Genomic DNA, 15,112 nt, shown 5'->3' with positions numbered 1-15,112 from the left:
GATAAATGGGGAAGTGGGTTTCTTAAGTCTGACTCACATGCTACCTCAAAGTACATCAGCTCCGCAGTAAGAGTTTAGAAAAGGTGAAACCTGTGTTGGAATCCTTCATTGTTATGGGGCTGGACTAGAAAACCTTGAAAGGTTCCTTCCAAACTAAAGCATTCTGAGATTCTATGGTGATTAGCCTAGGTCTTCACAGAATATAGGACTGTCAGGGTTGGAAGGGACCTCAAGGATCAGCCAGTTCCAACCCCCCTGCCATGGGCAGGGACACCTCACACTGCAGCAGGTTGCTCACAGCCACATCCAGCCTGGCCTTCAAAACCTCCAGGGATGAGGCTGCCACCACCTCCCCGGGCAATCTGTGCCAGTCTCTCACCACCCTCATGGGGAAGAACTTCTTCCTAACATCCAATCTCAATCTACCCATTTCTAGTCTTGTTCCATTCCCCCCAGTCCTGTCACACCCTCAAAAGTCCCTCCCCAGCTTTCTTGTAGCCCTCTTCAGATACTGGAAGGCCAGAAGGAGGTCTGCTTGGAGCCTTCTCTTCTCCAGCCTGCACAACCCCAACTCTCTCAGTCTGTCTCCATAGCAGAGCAGCTCCAGCCCCCTGCTCATCCTCGTGGCCCTTCTCTGGACATGTTCTGAGTCTTTCAGTACAGTTCTTCCCTTTCAGCTTCGATGGAAATGCTCTCCAAGAACTTCCCTTTTCAAATTCAGCTTTTTTTAGTGTGTGTGTGTGTGCTATCAACTCATCTATTGTTTCTATTTAAGGCAAAACAGGAAATCAGCCTTATCATTTCAAGAAAAGGGAGATAAGCATCTTATTGGTAATCGTTTGGAGCATCAGTGAGACGAAACGGCAACTCTAATGGCCAGAGACTGAAAGCTCTTAACTGCGGCTGGGAAAGCCACCAGTGTAGCTCCTCTGTGCTATCAGCTCATCTTTAGTGAGCAGGGAAGTCGTTGTGCCCCTGTACTCAGCACTGGTTAGGCCACACCTTGTGTACTGTGTCCAGTTCTGGGCCCCTCAGTTTAAGAAGGATGTTGAGACACTTGAACGTGTCCAGAGAAGGGCAACGAGGCTGGGGAGAGGCCTTGAGCACAGCCCTGTGAGGAGAGGCTGAGGGAGCTGGGATTGTTTAGCCTGGAGAAGAGGAGGCTCAGGGGAGACCTTATTGATCTCTGCAACTACCTGAAGGGAGGTTGTAGCCAGGAAGGGGTTGGTCTCTTCTCCCAGGCAACCAGCACCAGAACAAGAGGACACAGTCTCAAGTTGTGCCAGGGGAAGTTTAGGCTGGAGGTGAGGAGAGAATTTTTCATAGAGAGAGTTGTTAGCCATTGGAATGTGCTGCCCAGGGAGGTGGTGGAGTCACCATCCCTGGAGGTGTTCAAGAGGGGATTGGACGTGGCACTTGGTGCCACGGTTTAGTAGTCATGAGGTGTTCGGTGACAGGTTGGACTTGATGATCTTTGAGGTCTTTTCCAACCTTGTTGATTCTATGACTCTAATATTTATCACAAACCCTTGCTTGTTGATGAGCAATGCATTCTTGGCTTTCATTAGTTGCCCACAGAAGCTGTGAATGCTCCCTCCCTGGAGGTGTTCAAGGCCAGGTTGGATGAGGCCTTGAGCAACCAAGTCTTGTTGAGAGGTGTCCCTGCCCGTGGTGTGAGGGCTTGAACTTAGACCTTTAAGGTCCCTTCCAACCCAAACCTTTCCTTGATTTTTGACCCCTGGTACAAGAGAAGTTATTTACCCACCACACTTCCTGGATTTGCTCCAAGTCCAGGCAACAACTTTCACCCCCTGGGCTCGTGGGAGGTGCTTCCAAATAAGCCCTTTAGTGTTTTCTAACAGCTTCAGGTGAAGGTAGAATTGTGTTTGACTCCAGGATTTCTAGCTACAGTTCATCAGCTGGATGAGAGGGAATGGCCTGAGGCTTGAGGAGGGCAGATTCAGACTGGAGGTTAGAGAGAAATTCTTGCCAGTGAGGTTGGTAATTATACTTTCACCAGAAGTATTTTAAGGAATGGAAAGGGAACTGATGCCTTTCTCAAAGCTCTTCCAGGACAGGTTGGATAAAGCCTTGGTCAATCAAGCCCAGTGGAGAGGCATCCCAGCCCTTTGGAGGGAGGCTGGGGTAGATGATCTGTGAGGTCCCTTCCAACCTCAGTTATTCTCTAACCATAGCATTTCCAGCTATAACAATTTTCCTGGTCTTGGCTCTCCTCTCCAGAGCAATAATGACATTTCACAGCATGAAGATGGAGGAGATCAACAAAATCATCCGTGACCTGTGGCGAAGCACCTACAGAGGACAAGGTGGGACACTCTGGTGTACTTTGGCCCACGTGGCTCCACTTCAGACTGAGCACAGCACACAAAAGTGTTCAGAGTTCTGCAAATCCAGGAGCTGGGAACAGTTGGTTCCATTCTGGTGGCTGCATCTGTTGGTCAGGACTGGAAACTTCTTATTTCGCGTGGTGCAGTTCAAACATCAGGAGGAAGCTCTGCACAATGAGGGCCATGAAATCCTGGAACAGGCTGCCCAGGGGTGTGGCTGAGACCCCACCCCTGGAAACATTCAAGATCAGACTTGATGTGGCCCTGGGCAGCCTGATCTAGTTGGAGGTGTCCCTGCTGACTGCACAGGGATTAGACGAGATGACCTTTGAGGGTCCCTTCCAACCCAATGCAATCTGTGACTCTGTGTAGTCATTTTCCCTTGAGCTAATTTTCCCTTTTCCATGCTTTCCAAAGGTAAGGTTTCCTTGAGAGAGGGGAACTGCATGAGTTTATTAACCCATTGATTTCCAAGGTGCAGCTGTTAGTGGGGCTTGTGAATAGAATTTCTGTGGTTACTGCACATGATACCACTCTCCAGCTCCCTGGAGGTGTTCAAGGGATGGACAAGGCCTTGAGCAACCTGGTCTAGTGGAAGGCAGCCCTGCCCATGGCAGGGACTTGGAACTTAGATGGTCATCAGGGTCCCTTCCAACAGAAACCATGCTGTGATTCTGTGATTCAGTGATAGCATTAAAGATTTTTGCTAACTGAAAAGCTTTCTTCCTTCCCATTTTCAGACATTGAGTATGTAGAGATCCGTTCTGATGCGGATGAGAACGTCTCGGCCTCTGATAAAAGAAGAAGCTACAATTACAGAGTAGTGATGGTGAAAGGGGACACAGCTCTGGATATGAGAGGAAGGTGCAGTGCTGGGCAGAAGGTAACAGCATTTCATTTTCAGTAGGCAAGGTTCTGAAAAGTGACTGAGGTGGATGTGGGAGAGGGAAGTGTCCTGGTTGCAGCTCTAAGGACAGCTCTGTCCCTCCTTTGCTGTATCTGGATCTTGCTGACAGTGTGCAGTATGTGGTTCTGAAGCCTATTTTGGGAACAAAATCCATTGTTTCAGTTGGTGACTGGTCTGAGTCAGTGCAGAAGTGAAGGGTTCAACTTCCCTCTCCGTTCCAGTCCTCCCAGTCTGGCTGTTGCTAGTTACCACTAAGGTTCCCATAGCTTTAAGTCTGTTGGCTTGCTCCTGTGTTTTTCCCTTCCACACTTCATTGGCACACACTGGCCAAGTGGCTCTGATACCACATCTGTCTTGACAGGATCAGTAATCAGAGGTTCACTGTAATCAGTAAGATAGAATAGACCAGGTTGGAAGAGACCTTCAAGATCATCATGTCCAACCCATCAACTAATCCAACCCACCTAAACAACTAACCCATGGCACCAAGCACCCCATCAAGTCTCCTCCTGAACACCTCCAATGATGGTGACTCCACCACCTCCCTGGGCAGCACATTCCAATGGGCAATCACTCTCTCTATATAGAACTTCTTCCTCACATCCAGCCTAAACCTCCCCTGGCACAGCCTGAGACTGTGTCCTCTTGTTCTGGTGCTGCTTGCCTGGGAGAAGAGACCAACCTCTGCCTGTCTACAACCTCCCTTCAGGTAGTTGTAGAGAGCAATAAGGTCACCCCTGAGTCTCCTCTTCTCCAGGCTAAGCAACCCCAGCTCCCTCAGCCTCTCTTCATAGGGCTTGTGTTCCAAACTCCTTGACAGTCAGAGGTTCATCAGAGGTAACCACACCACTGGGGCTTGAGAATTGTGTCCACCTCTCTTACATTACGACACAGCAGTTGAAATATTCTTAAGCCAGAGGAAAGAACCAGCCTTCATCTACCTGCAAAACCATCACCTGTACTTCTGGTTTGATTTTTACTTTTAATTTATTTATTTTAGAGAGATGAAGTGTGGGGGGAAAAAAAAATCATGGAACAGTTTGGGTGGGAAGGGACCATCAAAGGTCATCCAGTCCAACCCTCCTGCAGTCAGCAGGGACATCTGCAACTGAAGCAGGTTGCTTAGAGTACCAAACAAACCAAACAACCTGACCTGCAGGGATGGGGCATCTCCCACTTCTGTGGGCAGCAAGCTGCCTGTGTCACAGACTCATTTGGGTTGGAAAAACCTTTAAGCTTATCAACTCCAACCATTCTCTAACTCTGCCAAGTCTGGTGCTAAACCATGGCCCTCAGCACTGCATCTCTGCCTCTCTGAAGTACCTCTAGGGAAGGGGATTTGACCACCTCCTTGGGCAGCCTGTGCCAGACTTTGAGAGCCCTTTCAGTGAAGAAATTTCTTCTAATATCCAACCTGAACCTTCTCTGGTGCAACCTGAGGCCATTTCCTCTTGTCCTGTCACTTGTTACACAGGAGAAGAGATCAGCCCCCACCTGGCTCTGGGCTCTGGCTTCAGCTTCCTTTCACAGAGTACTAGAGAGCAATGAGGTCTCCCTCAGCCTCCTTCTCTCCAGTCTGAGCAACCTCAGTTGCCTCAGCTGCTCCTCACAAGGCCTGCTCTCCTTCCTGAGGAAATGCACACTGAATTGTTGCTTCAGTGTGGAAAATTCTGTCCAATGAATTCCTGTGTGCTTGGGTTTGAAAATTCCATGCCAAGCTGGGGGGGAAATCCAAACAGCAATACAGGCAACAAATGTGTCCTCTCCTGAAGTAGCCTAGGATGTCAGGTTGGAGTCATATGTAAATGAGAGTGAAACTCCTTCACAGTTTCTTAGCTCATGTTCTGAGAAGCCTCCTTTGATCACGAGCTGTGATGCCAGCAGTTGTGATAATGGGAAAGTATTTTTGGCAGCACAGTTTCCATCGAGTGTTCTGGAGTTTTCACTGCTGCAGGAGGCTGAATGTTAAGATCATTGGGCATCTCAACACTGAAGTGCCCTGGGAGGCAGTCAGTGCTGCTGCCTGCAGCATTGGTGAGTGCTCAGGAGGTCAGGCACTCAGGCCCAGTGGGAGGTGTACAGATTGACACCATCCCTGCCGTGGCCTGGCAGTGCTGCAGCAGCTTCACCTCCCATCAGAATCCTTACCTCATTGTCTCCTGAATTTTGAGCATTTGATTTCTCTGGCTTTCCAATAGGACTTTGTGGAATAGATCTTTCAGTTCAGACTTTCATAGAAACAGAGAATTGTTTGGGTTGGCAAAGACCTCTGAGCTCATCCAGTCCAGCCATCAACCTAACACCACCACGGCCATCAAACCATGTCCTAAGTGCCATGGCCACAGATTTCTTGAACACCTCCAAGGATGGTGACTCCACCACTGCCCTGGGCAGCCTGTTCCAATCCTAAATCTCTCCTAGCACAACCTGAGGCCATTTCCTCTTGTTCTGTCACTTGTTCCTTGGGGGAAGAGACCAACCCCCACCTGGCTTCAGCCTCCTTTCAGAGAGTTGTAAAGGGCAATGAGCTCTCCCCTCAGCTTCCTCTTCTCCAGACTACACAACCCCAGTTCCCTCAGCTGCTCCTCACCAGCCCTGTTCCTTAATGCAGCTTTTCAGTGACTGATTGTGCTGTCAGTCTCAGTAACAGCATCAAACCCCACGTGTTACACTTGATTCCTCTGCCAGGTCTTCAAAGAGTAAGCTTTTGGTGCTGTTTTTTGTTCCCCTTAGGTGCTTGCTTCTCTTATTATCCGCCTTGCTCTGGCAGAAACCTTCTGTCTCAACTGTGGCATACTGGCCCTGGATGAACCCACCACCAACCTGGATCGAGAGAACATTGAGTCGCTGGCACATGCCCTGGTGGAGTAAGTGACCTCTTCCTGGTGAAGCTCTTCAGATGTTGGTTGTAGTCAGCAGAAATTGATTCTATTTTAAACTGGCATATCTCTGTTGGCATCTGAAAACCTAAATGCAAGGGAAGTAGCTTTAGATTATTGATCATGGAAGAGAAAAAAATGTTTCCTAAATCATGTGGGATGGTTATTTTTCAGGTGGGTGTTGGTGATCCGCATTAGAGCGCTGGGCACTTCCTGTCACTCACTGGCACAGAGTCTCAGCGTGGTGGGGTTAGAAGGGACCTCTGCAGATCATCCACTCCAGGCCCTCTGCTAAGGCAGGGCACCCACAGCAGCTTGCCCAGGAGCACAATGGCCAGCTGGGTTTGGAATCTCTCCAGACAAGGAGACTCCACAACCTCCCTGGGCAGCCTGCTCCAGGGCTCCAGCACCCTCACACCAAAGAAATGTCTCCTCCCATTCAGATGGGTCCCCATTGCCCCTTGTCCTGTCCCTGGGCACCACTGACCGGAGTCTGGCTCCAGCCTCTTGCTCCCCATCCTTTATCTCTTGCTGAGCATTGCTCAGATCCCCTCTGGGGCTGCTCTTCTGCAGGCTCAACAGCCCCAGGGCTCTCAGCCTTTCCTCCTCACAATGCTGCCCCAGGCCCCTCAGCAGCTTTGTAGCCCCTACTGCACTGTCTCCAGCAGTTCCCTGCCTCTCTTGCAGCGGGGAGCCCAGTTCACTCATTGAGTTAACTCTTTAGCAATGAATTATCCATCCTGAGCAGCTGAGGGCTTTGGTGCTGTGCAGGCAGAAGCTGCAGCCCAGCAGGCTGTGATTGCCCTCCCTCTTTGCAGGATCATCAAGAGCCGCTCACAGCAGCGTAACTTCCAGCTGCTGGTGATAACCCATGATGAGGATTTTGTGGAGCTCCTGGGTCGTTCTGAGTACGTGGAGAAGTTCTACAGGATAAAGAAGAACCTTGACCAGTGCTCTGAGATCATGAAATGCAGTGTCAGCTCCCTGGGCTCCTATGTTCATTAGTGTTCTGAGCTGTTGCAGCCTGGCTTAGCTGCCTCCCAGGGCAGAGCTGAGGTGAAGGCATCTGAAATTACAATTGTGTTGCAATTTGAGCTGCTCTGAAACTGCCCAACTTTTAAACTTCCTTTCTCTCTGTGTCTGGCTGTGGCCTGGGTTTGAAGAGTCACCATAATAGTTAACTCTGGGCTGTGTTTTGCTCTTTAAAAGTGAAAATAAAGTTGTGCTGCTGTTTGTCTGTCCTGTTGTGGAAGTCCAGGCTTTGGATTCTTTGGAACAGGGCTTCCCCTCCATCACCTCTTCAGAGCAAGCTGAGGATGGCTTTGTGTTGCTCAAGGTGTACTTGCAGCTCCCATGTGTCTGCACAGGAGCCACAAGCTCCACCATGTTACAGGATGGCAGGAGATGGAAGGGACCAGAAGAGGTAAGAGTCCACCCCCCTGCCGGAGCAGGACCATACAATCCAGCTCAGGTCACAGAGGAATGCATCCAGTTGAGCCTTGAATGCCTCCAGAGGAGGAGACTCAATAACCTCTCTGGGGAGCCTGTGCCAGTGCTCTGTGACCCTTAGGGTAAAGAAGTTCTCCTTTGTGTTGAGGTGGAACCTCCTGTGCTGCAGCTTACATCCATTGCTCCTTGTCCTATCACAGGGTGCAGCTGAGCAGAGCCTGTCCCCTCTCTCCTGACACCCAGCCCTCAGATATTGATAGACATTTATTAAGTCCCCTCTAAGTCTTCTCCAGACTAACCAGCCCCAGGTCCCTCAGCCTCTCCTCACCAGGCAGTGCTCCAGTCCCCTATCATCCTTGTCCTCCACTGGACCCTCCCCAGCAGATCCCTGTCCCTCTTGAACTGGGGAGCCCAGAACTGAATGCAGTAGTCAAGATGAGGTCTCACCAGGGCAGAGTAGAGAGGGAGGAGAACCTCCCTTGACACACTCTTCTTAATACACCCCAGGATGCCATTGGCCTTGGCCACCAGTGCACCTTGCTGCCCCTTGGATAACTTGTTATCTACCAGCACTCCCAGATCCTTCTCCACAGGGCTGCTCTCCAGCAGATCACCTCCCAGCCTGTACTGGTGCAGTTTGTTATTCCTCCCCAGATACAGGACTCTGCCCTTGTTGAACCTCATTAGGTTCCTCTGTGCCCAGCTCTCAGTCTGTCCAAGTCGTGCTGGATGGCTGCACAGCCTTCAGCTGTATCAGCCAAGCCTCCCAGTTTGGTGTCAGCAAACTTGCTGAGCAGTTACTCTGTTCCCACATCAAGGTGTTGCTCTGCAAGGTACCACTGCTCTGGCTGCTCAAAGGCTCAACCCTCATGAGGGCTAGCAGCTTTCTTTAAAGGGAGTCCCATCCCCAGCTGCTGAGGGAATGGAGGACAGGAGCATGTTTTAACCATGCCCCCTTTGCTTGCTGCCATTTACTGCTCTCTGCTTCTGCCAGTTCAGAGAACTATGTCATATTCTGATTCTCCATCAGATACCATCAAGTTCTGTGAAAATGGTGCAGAAGTGCCCTAGAGGCTCGATTTGTGTGGATGCTGAGCTTCAGCTGCACCAGAGGTCCTCCTGGGGCTCTGTTCCTGGGTGCAGGAACATCAGGGAGGACCTGCTGCTCTGTTAGCATGGCAGGGGAAAGCCAGCAGCACCTTTAGAGGACCTGATCCTGAGGTGCCAGCCAGGTTCCTCGGCACCTCTTCTACTTTGAAATCCCAGTGTGAGTCCCCAGGCAGAAGCTGGGCTGACAGCCCTTGCTGCCAGCAGTGGTTGGCTCTGAACCTTAGTAGCCAGTGTGTGATCCAAAGGGCAGTTTCAGAGGAAGAATCTTCAAACTACCGTTAAACAACCCATGCTCAGGTCAGTACCTTCAGAGTATTTGGCAAAGGGGGAAGTGATCCCAAGAGCATTGCTCACTGCTTTCCTTGTGCTTCAGGATGCAGGAAGCCATCTTTCCCAGATGTTGAGGGACAAAGCAAGTGAGGACAGGGACAGGAACGTGGGCAGACCTGGCAGGAACAGACAAGTTCTGGGACTGCTTAAGCACCACGGACAGAGGTGGCCCCGGGACCCTTTTGCCTTGGGGTGGATGAAGTGTAGCCCTGCCAGCCCACAGGAGCTGTGGCTCCTTCCTGACTGCTGAGCCCCTCTCATTAAATCCCATTACCAACCACCTGCTTGTAGTGACAGGATGAGGGGCAATAGTTCCGAGCTGGAAGAGGGCAAATGTAGGCTGGAGAGAGGTGATTGGGGCCCCACCCATGCAGATATTCAAGGTAAGGTTTGGCAGGGCTTTGGGCAGCCTGATCTAGTTGAGGATGTCCTTGCTGACTGCAGATGGGACTGGACTAGATGACCTTGGGAGGTCCCTTCCCATCCAAACCATTTTATGATTAGGAAGAAATTCTTTCCAGTGAGGGTGGGGAGGCACTGGAACAGGCTGCCCAGGGAGGTTGTGAATGCCCCTCCCTGCCGGTATCACAGGCTCACACAGTATCACCAAGGTTGGAAGAGACCTCAAAAATCATCACGTCCAACCTGTCACCACAGACCTCATGACTAAACCATGGCTCCAAGTGCCACATCCAATCCCCTCTTGAACTCCTCCAGGGACAGTGACTCCACCACCTCCCTGGGCAGCACATTCCAATGGCCAACAACTCTCTCAGTGAAGAACTTTCTCCTCACCTCCAGCCTAAACTTTCCCTGGCACAACTTGAGACTGTGTCCTCTTGTTCTGGTGCTGGTTGCCTGGGAGAAGAGACCAACCCCCACCTGGCTACAACCTCCCTTCAGGTAGCTGTAAACAGCAATAAGGTCTCCCCTGAGCCTCCTCTTCTCCAGGCTGAACAATCCCAGCTCCCTCAGCCTCTCCTCACAGGGCTGTGCTCAAGGCCTCTCCCCAGCCTTGTTGCCCTTCTCTGGACACATTCAAGTGTCTCAATGTCATTCTTAAACTGAGGGGCCCAGAACTGGACACAGGACTCAAGATGTGGCCTAACCAGCCACTCTGACCCCAGCCTGTAGCTCTGCATGGGGTTGCTGTGGCCAAAGTGCAGCACCTGGCACTTGGACTTGTTGAATGCCATCCCACTGGACTCTGCCCATCTGTCCAGTCGGTCGAGGTCCCTCTGCAGAGCCTTTCTGCCCTCTAACTGGCCAACATCTGCTCCCAACTTGGTGTCATCTGCAAATTTGCTGATGACTGACTCAATCCCCTCATCCAGATCATCAATGAAGATGTTGAACAGGATGGGGCCTAGCACTGATCCCTGGGGCACACCACTGGTGCCTGGCTGCCAGCTGGATGTGGCACCATTCACCACCACTCTCTGGGCTCGGCCCTCCAGCCAGTCCCTAACCCAGCACAGAGTGTTGTGGTCCAAGCCACGAGCTGACAGCTTAGACAGCAGTTCAAGGCCAGGTTGGATGAGGCCTTGAGCAATCTGATCTAGTGGGAGGTGTCCCTGCCATGGCATGGGGGTTGGAAACAGATGGTCTTTAAGATCCCTGCAACCCAAACCATTCTGTGATGATATGCCAAAAGCAGGTACAGTCCAACAGCGTTCTGTGTCTGCTTCATCTCTCTGGCTGATGTTCTTCAGCCATCTACACGGCTGGCGCAAAGTGGACTTGGCAGTAGGTGCCTCAAAGGGGCAATGCCAGAAGCTGAGCATTGGAGGCAAGGATTGTCTTCTGAAACTGCAAGTCACCAGAGTCAGGCTGGCCCCAGTCACTGGGAAACCACTCAGAGATAAGTGACTGCAGTGGGACTTCCTAGCAATGACGCCTTGAGTGTGAGCCCCTGAAAAAGCAACGAGCACCAGCTGGGGGGCGGGGAGGGGAGGAGGAGGGGAGGGGAGGAGGGAGAGGAGGCAAAGGAAAATGCTGCTAACAGGCATTACGTTTGCACTTTTGAAGAAGAAGCTTCACTGCCTCTGCTGCAACTTCCTGAAGGGGAATTTTCTCAAAGATCTAATCGACAGAAACAAAATGACTTTGAGTTTTCACATTTTCCTGTCCCACCTGTTTGTTGTAGCATGACACATAGATGCCGGCTCAGGAAGAGGTGCTTTAGCTTCAGAAGCAGTTCTCCAAGCTCTCTGAAGTCTGAGCTTTTTGGGGTTTTAACCCCAAGTACCTTGGAAAGTAGTTGGAACCCATGGTTTTTTAACCTAAATCAGCCCTTCCCCTCTTCCTCACACACACTCACTTGGGGGGGTTAAAGTAATTGCCTGGGCTGGACAGAAAGTGTGGTGGGTAAATGACTCCTCTTGTGCCAGGGGTCAAAAATCATAGAATGGTTTGGGTTGGAAGGGATCTTAAAAGTTATGTAGTTCAAGCCCTCATGCCATGGACACCTCCCACTAGATCAGATTGCTCAAGGTCTCATCCAACCTGGCCTTGAACACCTCCAGGGAGGAGGCATCCACAGCCTCCCTGGGCAACCTGTTCCAGTGTCTCACCACCCTCACTGGAAAGAATTTCTTCCTAATCATAGAATGGTTTGGGTTGGAAGGGACCTCCAAAGGTCATCTAGTCCAATCCCCTCTGCAGCCATCAAGGACATCCTCAACTAGATCAGGCACCCTGAATCGTAAGAATTTCTTCCTCCTCTCCAGTCTCAATCTCCCCACTTCCAGCTCAAAGCCATAGCCCCTCATCCTATCACTGCAAACAGGTTATAAAAAGTCCCTCCCCAGCTCTCCTGTAGCCCCCTTCAGGTACTGGAAGGCTAAGGTCTAAGACTAAGACTAAGGTCTGCCTGGAGCCTTCTCCAGGCTGAACACCCCCAGCTCCCTTAGCCTGTCTCCATAGGGGAGGTTCTGCAGCCCTCTGATCATCTTCATGGCCTCCTCTGAACCTACTCCAGCATCCTTCTCATGTGTGGGGCCCCAGACTCCCAAGAGCAGAGGGGGAGAAGCACCCTCTCCTACTGCTCACACTTCCAAGTGACCAAAAAATACTTATCCACATGAGGTTTCTTCCACACTTTTTGTTGCATACTCCATGTATCCAACAGTGTGGAGAAAGAGACTCCACCAGTCCTGCCTCTTTGGGCCAGGAAGGAAAATCAATGCACTTCTTTGAATCAAGTGCAGAAGAACCCTCTAAACACCTTTATGATCCTCTGCTGGCTGGGGACACCCCAGGGAGAGTGAGAACAGAACCAGGGCCCTGCTGTGACCGACCAGAGGATTTTGCTGCTGCCTCTCCTGCTGTACCCACAGGAAACAGGGTGGCTGCAGATGGGTGCACTCAGCCACCCCAGGCACCTCATCAAGGGGATCCCTGCTCTGCTGTGGCTTCCTGCCTCGACACAGGCCACCACGAGGAGCTGACAAGGAGCCGCTGCCTCCTGGTGCCCCTGTTCTTAGCACTGGTGAGAATGCAGCTCAAGTGCAGTGTCCTGGTGTGGGCACCACTGTGTAAGAGGGACACTGAGGTGCTGGAGTGGATACAGAGGTGGGCAACAAAGGTGGTGAAGGGTCTGGAGAACAGGGCTAGTGAGGAGCAGCTGAGGGAACTGGAGGTGTTGAGTGGAGAAAAGGAGGCTGAGGGGAGACCTTTTTGCTCTCTACAGCTCCCTGAAAGGAGGTCGGAGTGAGGCCGGTGTTGGCCTCTTCTCCCAAGTAACTAGCAATAAGACAAGAGGAAATGGCCTCAAGTTGCAGCAGGGGAGAGTTAGGTTGGATATTAGTAACACATCTTCACTGCAGGAGTGGTCAGGCATTGGAACAGGCTGCCCAGGGAGCTGGTGGAGTCCCCATCCCTGGAGGTGTTCAGGAAATGTGTGGCATAGCACTTGGGGAGGTGGTTTAGTGGCCATGGTGGTGTTGGGTAGAAGGTTGAACTTGATGGTCCCAGAGGCCTTTTCCAGCCTTAGTGATTCTATGATTCCCTGGTCCTACCCAATGAGCTCACTCAGGCTCATCGTCCTCTCCAGCCCTGTCCCACAGGTGGAGGGTGGGCAGAGGAGCAGGATGCCAGGGGGAAGGGTTGTCATCCCTGCAGGATGCAGAGTACAGAATTAACCAGCTTGGAAAAGACCTTCCAGATCATCAAGTCCAACCTACACAAAGCTCAGCACCAGTCCTGGTACAGAACCAAGCAGAGACATTGCAAGGCAAGCTGAGCAGAGATTTATTGTTGTCCCTCACTGGGCAGGTGATAAAGTGGAGGAGAACTGGCTTCTCTCTTGCCATTTTGGCTGGAGCTGAGGTGGGTTTCCAGCAGGGAAGCCTGCAAGTCATTTGTGCTGGGTGTTGCTTATTCAGCTCCTGACCTTGTCACCATCCTGACAAATTCAGGTCATGAATTCTCCTGCTTACATGACTCTCTCATTTATGGTACTGTATGCATAACTTAATGCAATGAAATGCTTGCTGTGAGGATGATTAAGAGGCTTGAACATCTCTCCTGAGAAGGAAGCTTGAGAGCCTTGGGGCCGTGTAGTCTGGAGAAGAGAAGGCTGAGAGGGGATTTGATCAATGTCTATCAATATCTGAGGGGTGGGGGGCAAGAAGAAGGGGCCAGGCTCTTTACAGTGGTGTCCTGTGATAGGACAAGGAACAACAGGTACAAGCTGGAGCCCAGGAGGAGAAACTTGTTTGGTGTGAGGGTGCTTGAGCCCTGGAGCAGGCTATGGATTCTCCTTCTCTGGAGGTGTTCAAGAAGCCTGTGACCATGGCACCTGGGGATGTGGTTTAGTGGCCATGGTGGTGCTGCTCTGACACTTGGACTCAACAATTCCAGAGGCCTTTTCCAGCCCAAACGATTCTCTGATTCCAATGGTGGAGGTCCAGTTCCCTCCTTTTGCTTTTGCATGCCCTCAAAGTTGCAAATAAACCCCCAGGAGAGGTGATGCTCTCCCAGCAAACACCAACCCAACCAATCAATAGAGATGCTGGTCTCAAACACTTCATCTTTTCCCACCTCCCTGTATCTTTGTTAGCATTTAAATGTCACCCCAACTATCACTGCTGATCTATTTCACTATGAGAGTTTGTTTGCTACCTCCCTGGCCAGGAGCCAGCCATTAATTTGCAAGATGATATCACCAGGAGATGTGATGCACTTTGCAAACTTCTTGTCTGGCTTCATCCTTCTCCAGGTAATTTGATTTGTGGAGAAACAACAAACAACAACAACAAAATTGGCTTGCTGGAGCTGGAGGTGAAGCTGAAGCTGTAGCTCACCTTGCCCTCCATCTATATGGCTTGGAGGGAGCAGGATGGTTCTGGTGTCATCCCAGCACAGAGGCTGAAACCCTCACAATTTGTAAACTCAGCCACTGATGCAAGAGATACAACATGTGCTGATGTGAGGCACTCTGCTGTGACCCACATTCGGGGCTCTCTTCATGGCAGAAAGTGTTTTGTTTCACTTCCCCACAGTAACAAGTGAGAGAAGGAGAGGAAACAGCCTCAGACTCCACCAGGGGAGCTTCAGGCTGGACATGAGGAAAGACATTTTTTTCTTCACGGAAGGGATTGTCAAGCATTGGAAGAAGCTGCCCAGGGAGGTGGTGGAGACATCATAGAATCATAGAATGGTTTGGGCTGGAAGGGACCTCCAAAGGTCATCCAGTCCAACCCCCTCTGCAGTCAATAGGGACTTCCTCCACTAGATCAGGTTGCTCAGAGACCCCTTGAGCCTCACCTTGAATATCTCCAGGGATGTGGCCCCAACCACAGGATCACAGGATGTCAGGGGTTGGAAGGGACCCAAAGAGCTTAGAGTCCAACACCCCCGCCCCGCCAGAGCAGGACCATACAACCTAGCTCAGGTCACAGAGGAATGCATCCAGTTGGGCCTTGAAAGTCTCCAGAGAAGGAGACTCCACAGCCTCTCTGGGCAGCCTGCTCCAGTGCTCTGTGACCCTTACAGTAAAGTTCTGCCTTGTGTTGAGGTGGAACCTCCTGCGCTGCAGCTTACATCCATTGCTCCTTGTCCTATCACAGGGAGCAAGGGAGCAGAGC

The 15,112-nt window shown here is 51.2% G+C and overlaps 1 protein-coding gene across 3 annotated transcripts in view; it reads left to right on the top strand.

The window, feature by feature from the left end:
* The window catches only part of RAD50 (RAD50 double strand break repair protein), a 35,265-nt gene extending 27,894 nt beyond the window's left edge, over window positions 1-7,371 (top strand). For 2 of the 3 annotated variants that reach the window (XM_068157989.1, XM_068157981.1), the window contains exons 23-26: window positions 2,242-2,327; window positions 3,089-3,231; window positions 5,989-6,122; window positions 6,953-7,371. In XM_068157989.1, the coding sequence (XP_068014090.1) occupies window positions 2,242-2,327; window positions 3,089-3,231; window positions 5,989-6,122; window positions 6,953-7,139 (550 nt within the window). In that variant the 3' untranslated portion in view covers window positions 7,140-7,371. The remainder of the gene's footprint in view (window positions 1-2,241; window positions 2,328-3,088; window positions 3,232-5,988; window positions 6,123-6,952) is intronic. The other variant, XR_010989687.1, reaches the window with a different exon arrangement.
* The last annotated feature ends 7,741 nt before the right edge of the window (window positions 7,372-15,112 follow it).

Source organism: Melanerpes formicivorus, unplaced genomic scaffold, assembly GCF_026170545.1.
Source record: "Melanerpes formicivorus ecotype bairdi unplaced genomic scaffold, bMelFor1.0.p_v2 SCAF_2, whole genome shotgun sequence".
NCBI classification, from domain to species: Eukaryota; Metazoa; Chordata; class Aves; order Piciformes; family Picidae; genus Melanerpes; species Melanerpes formicivorus.
The sequence above is the reverse complement of the archived record's forward strand: the minus strand, read 5'-3'. Positions and strand labels throughout refer to the sequence as shown.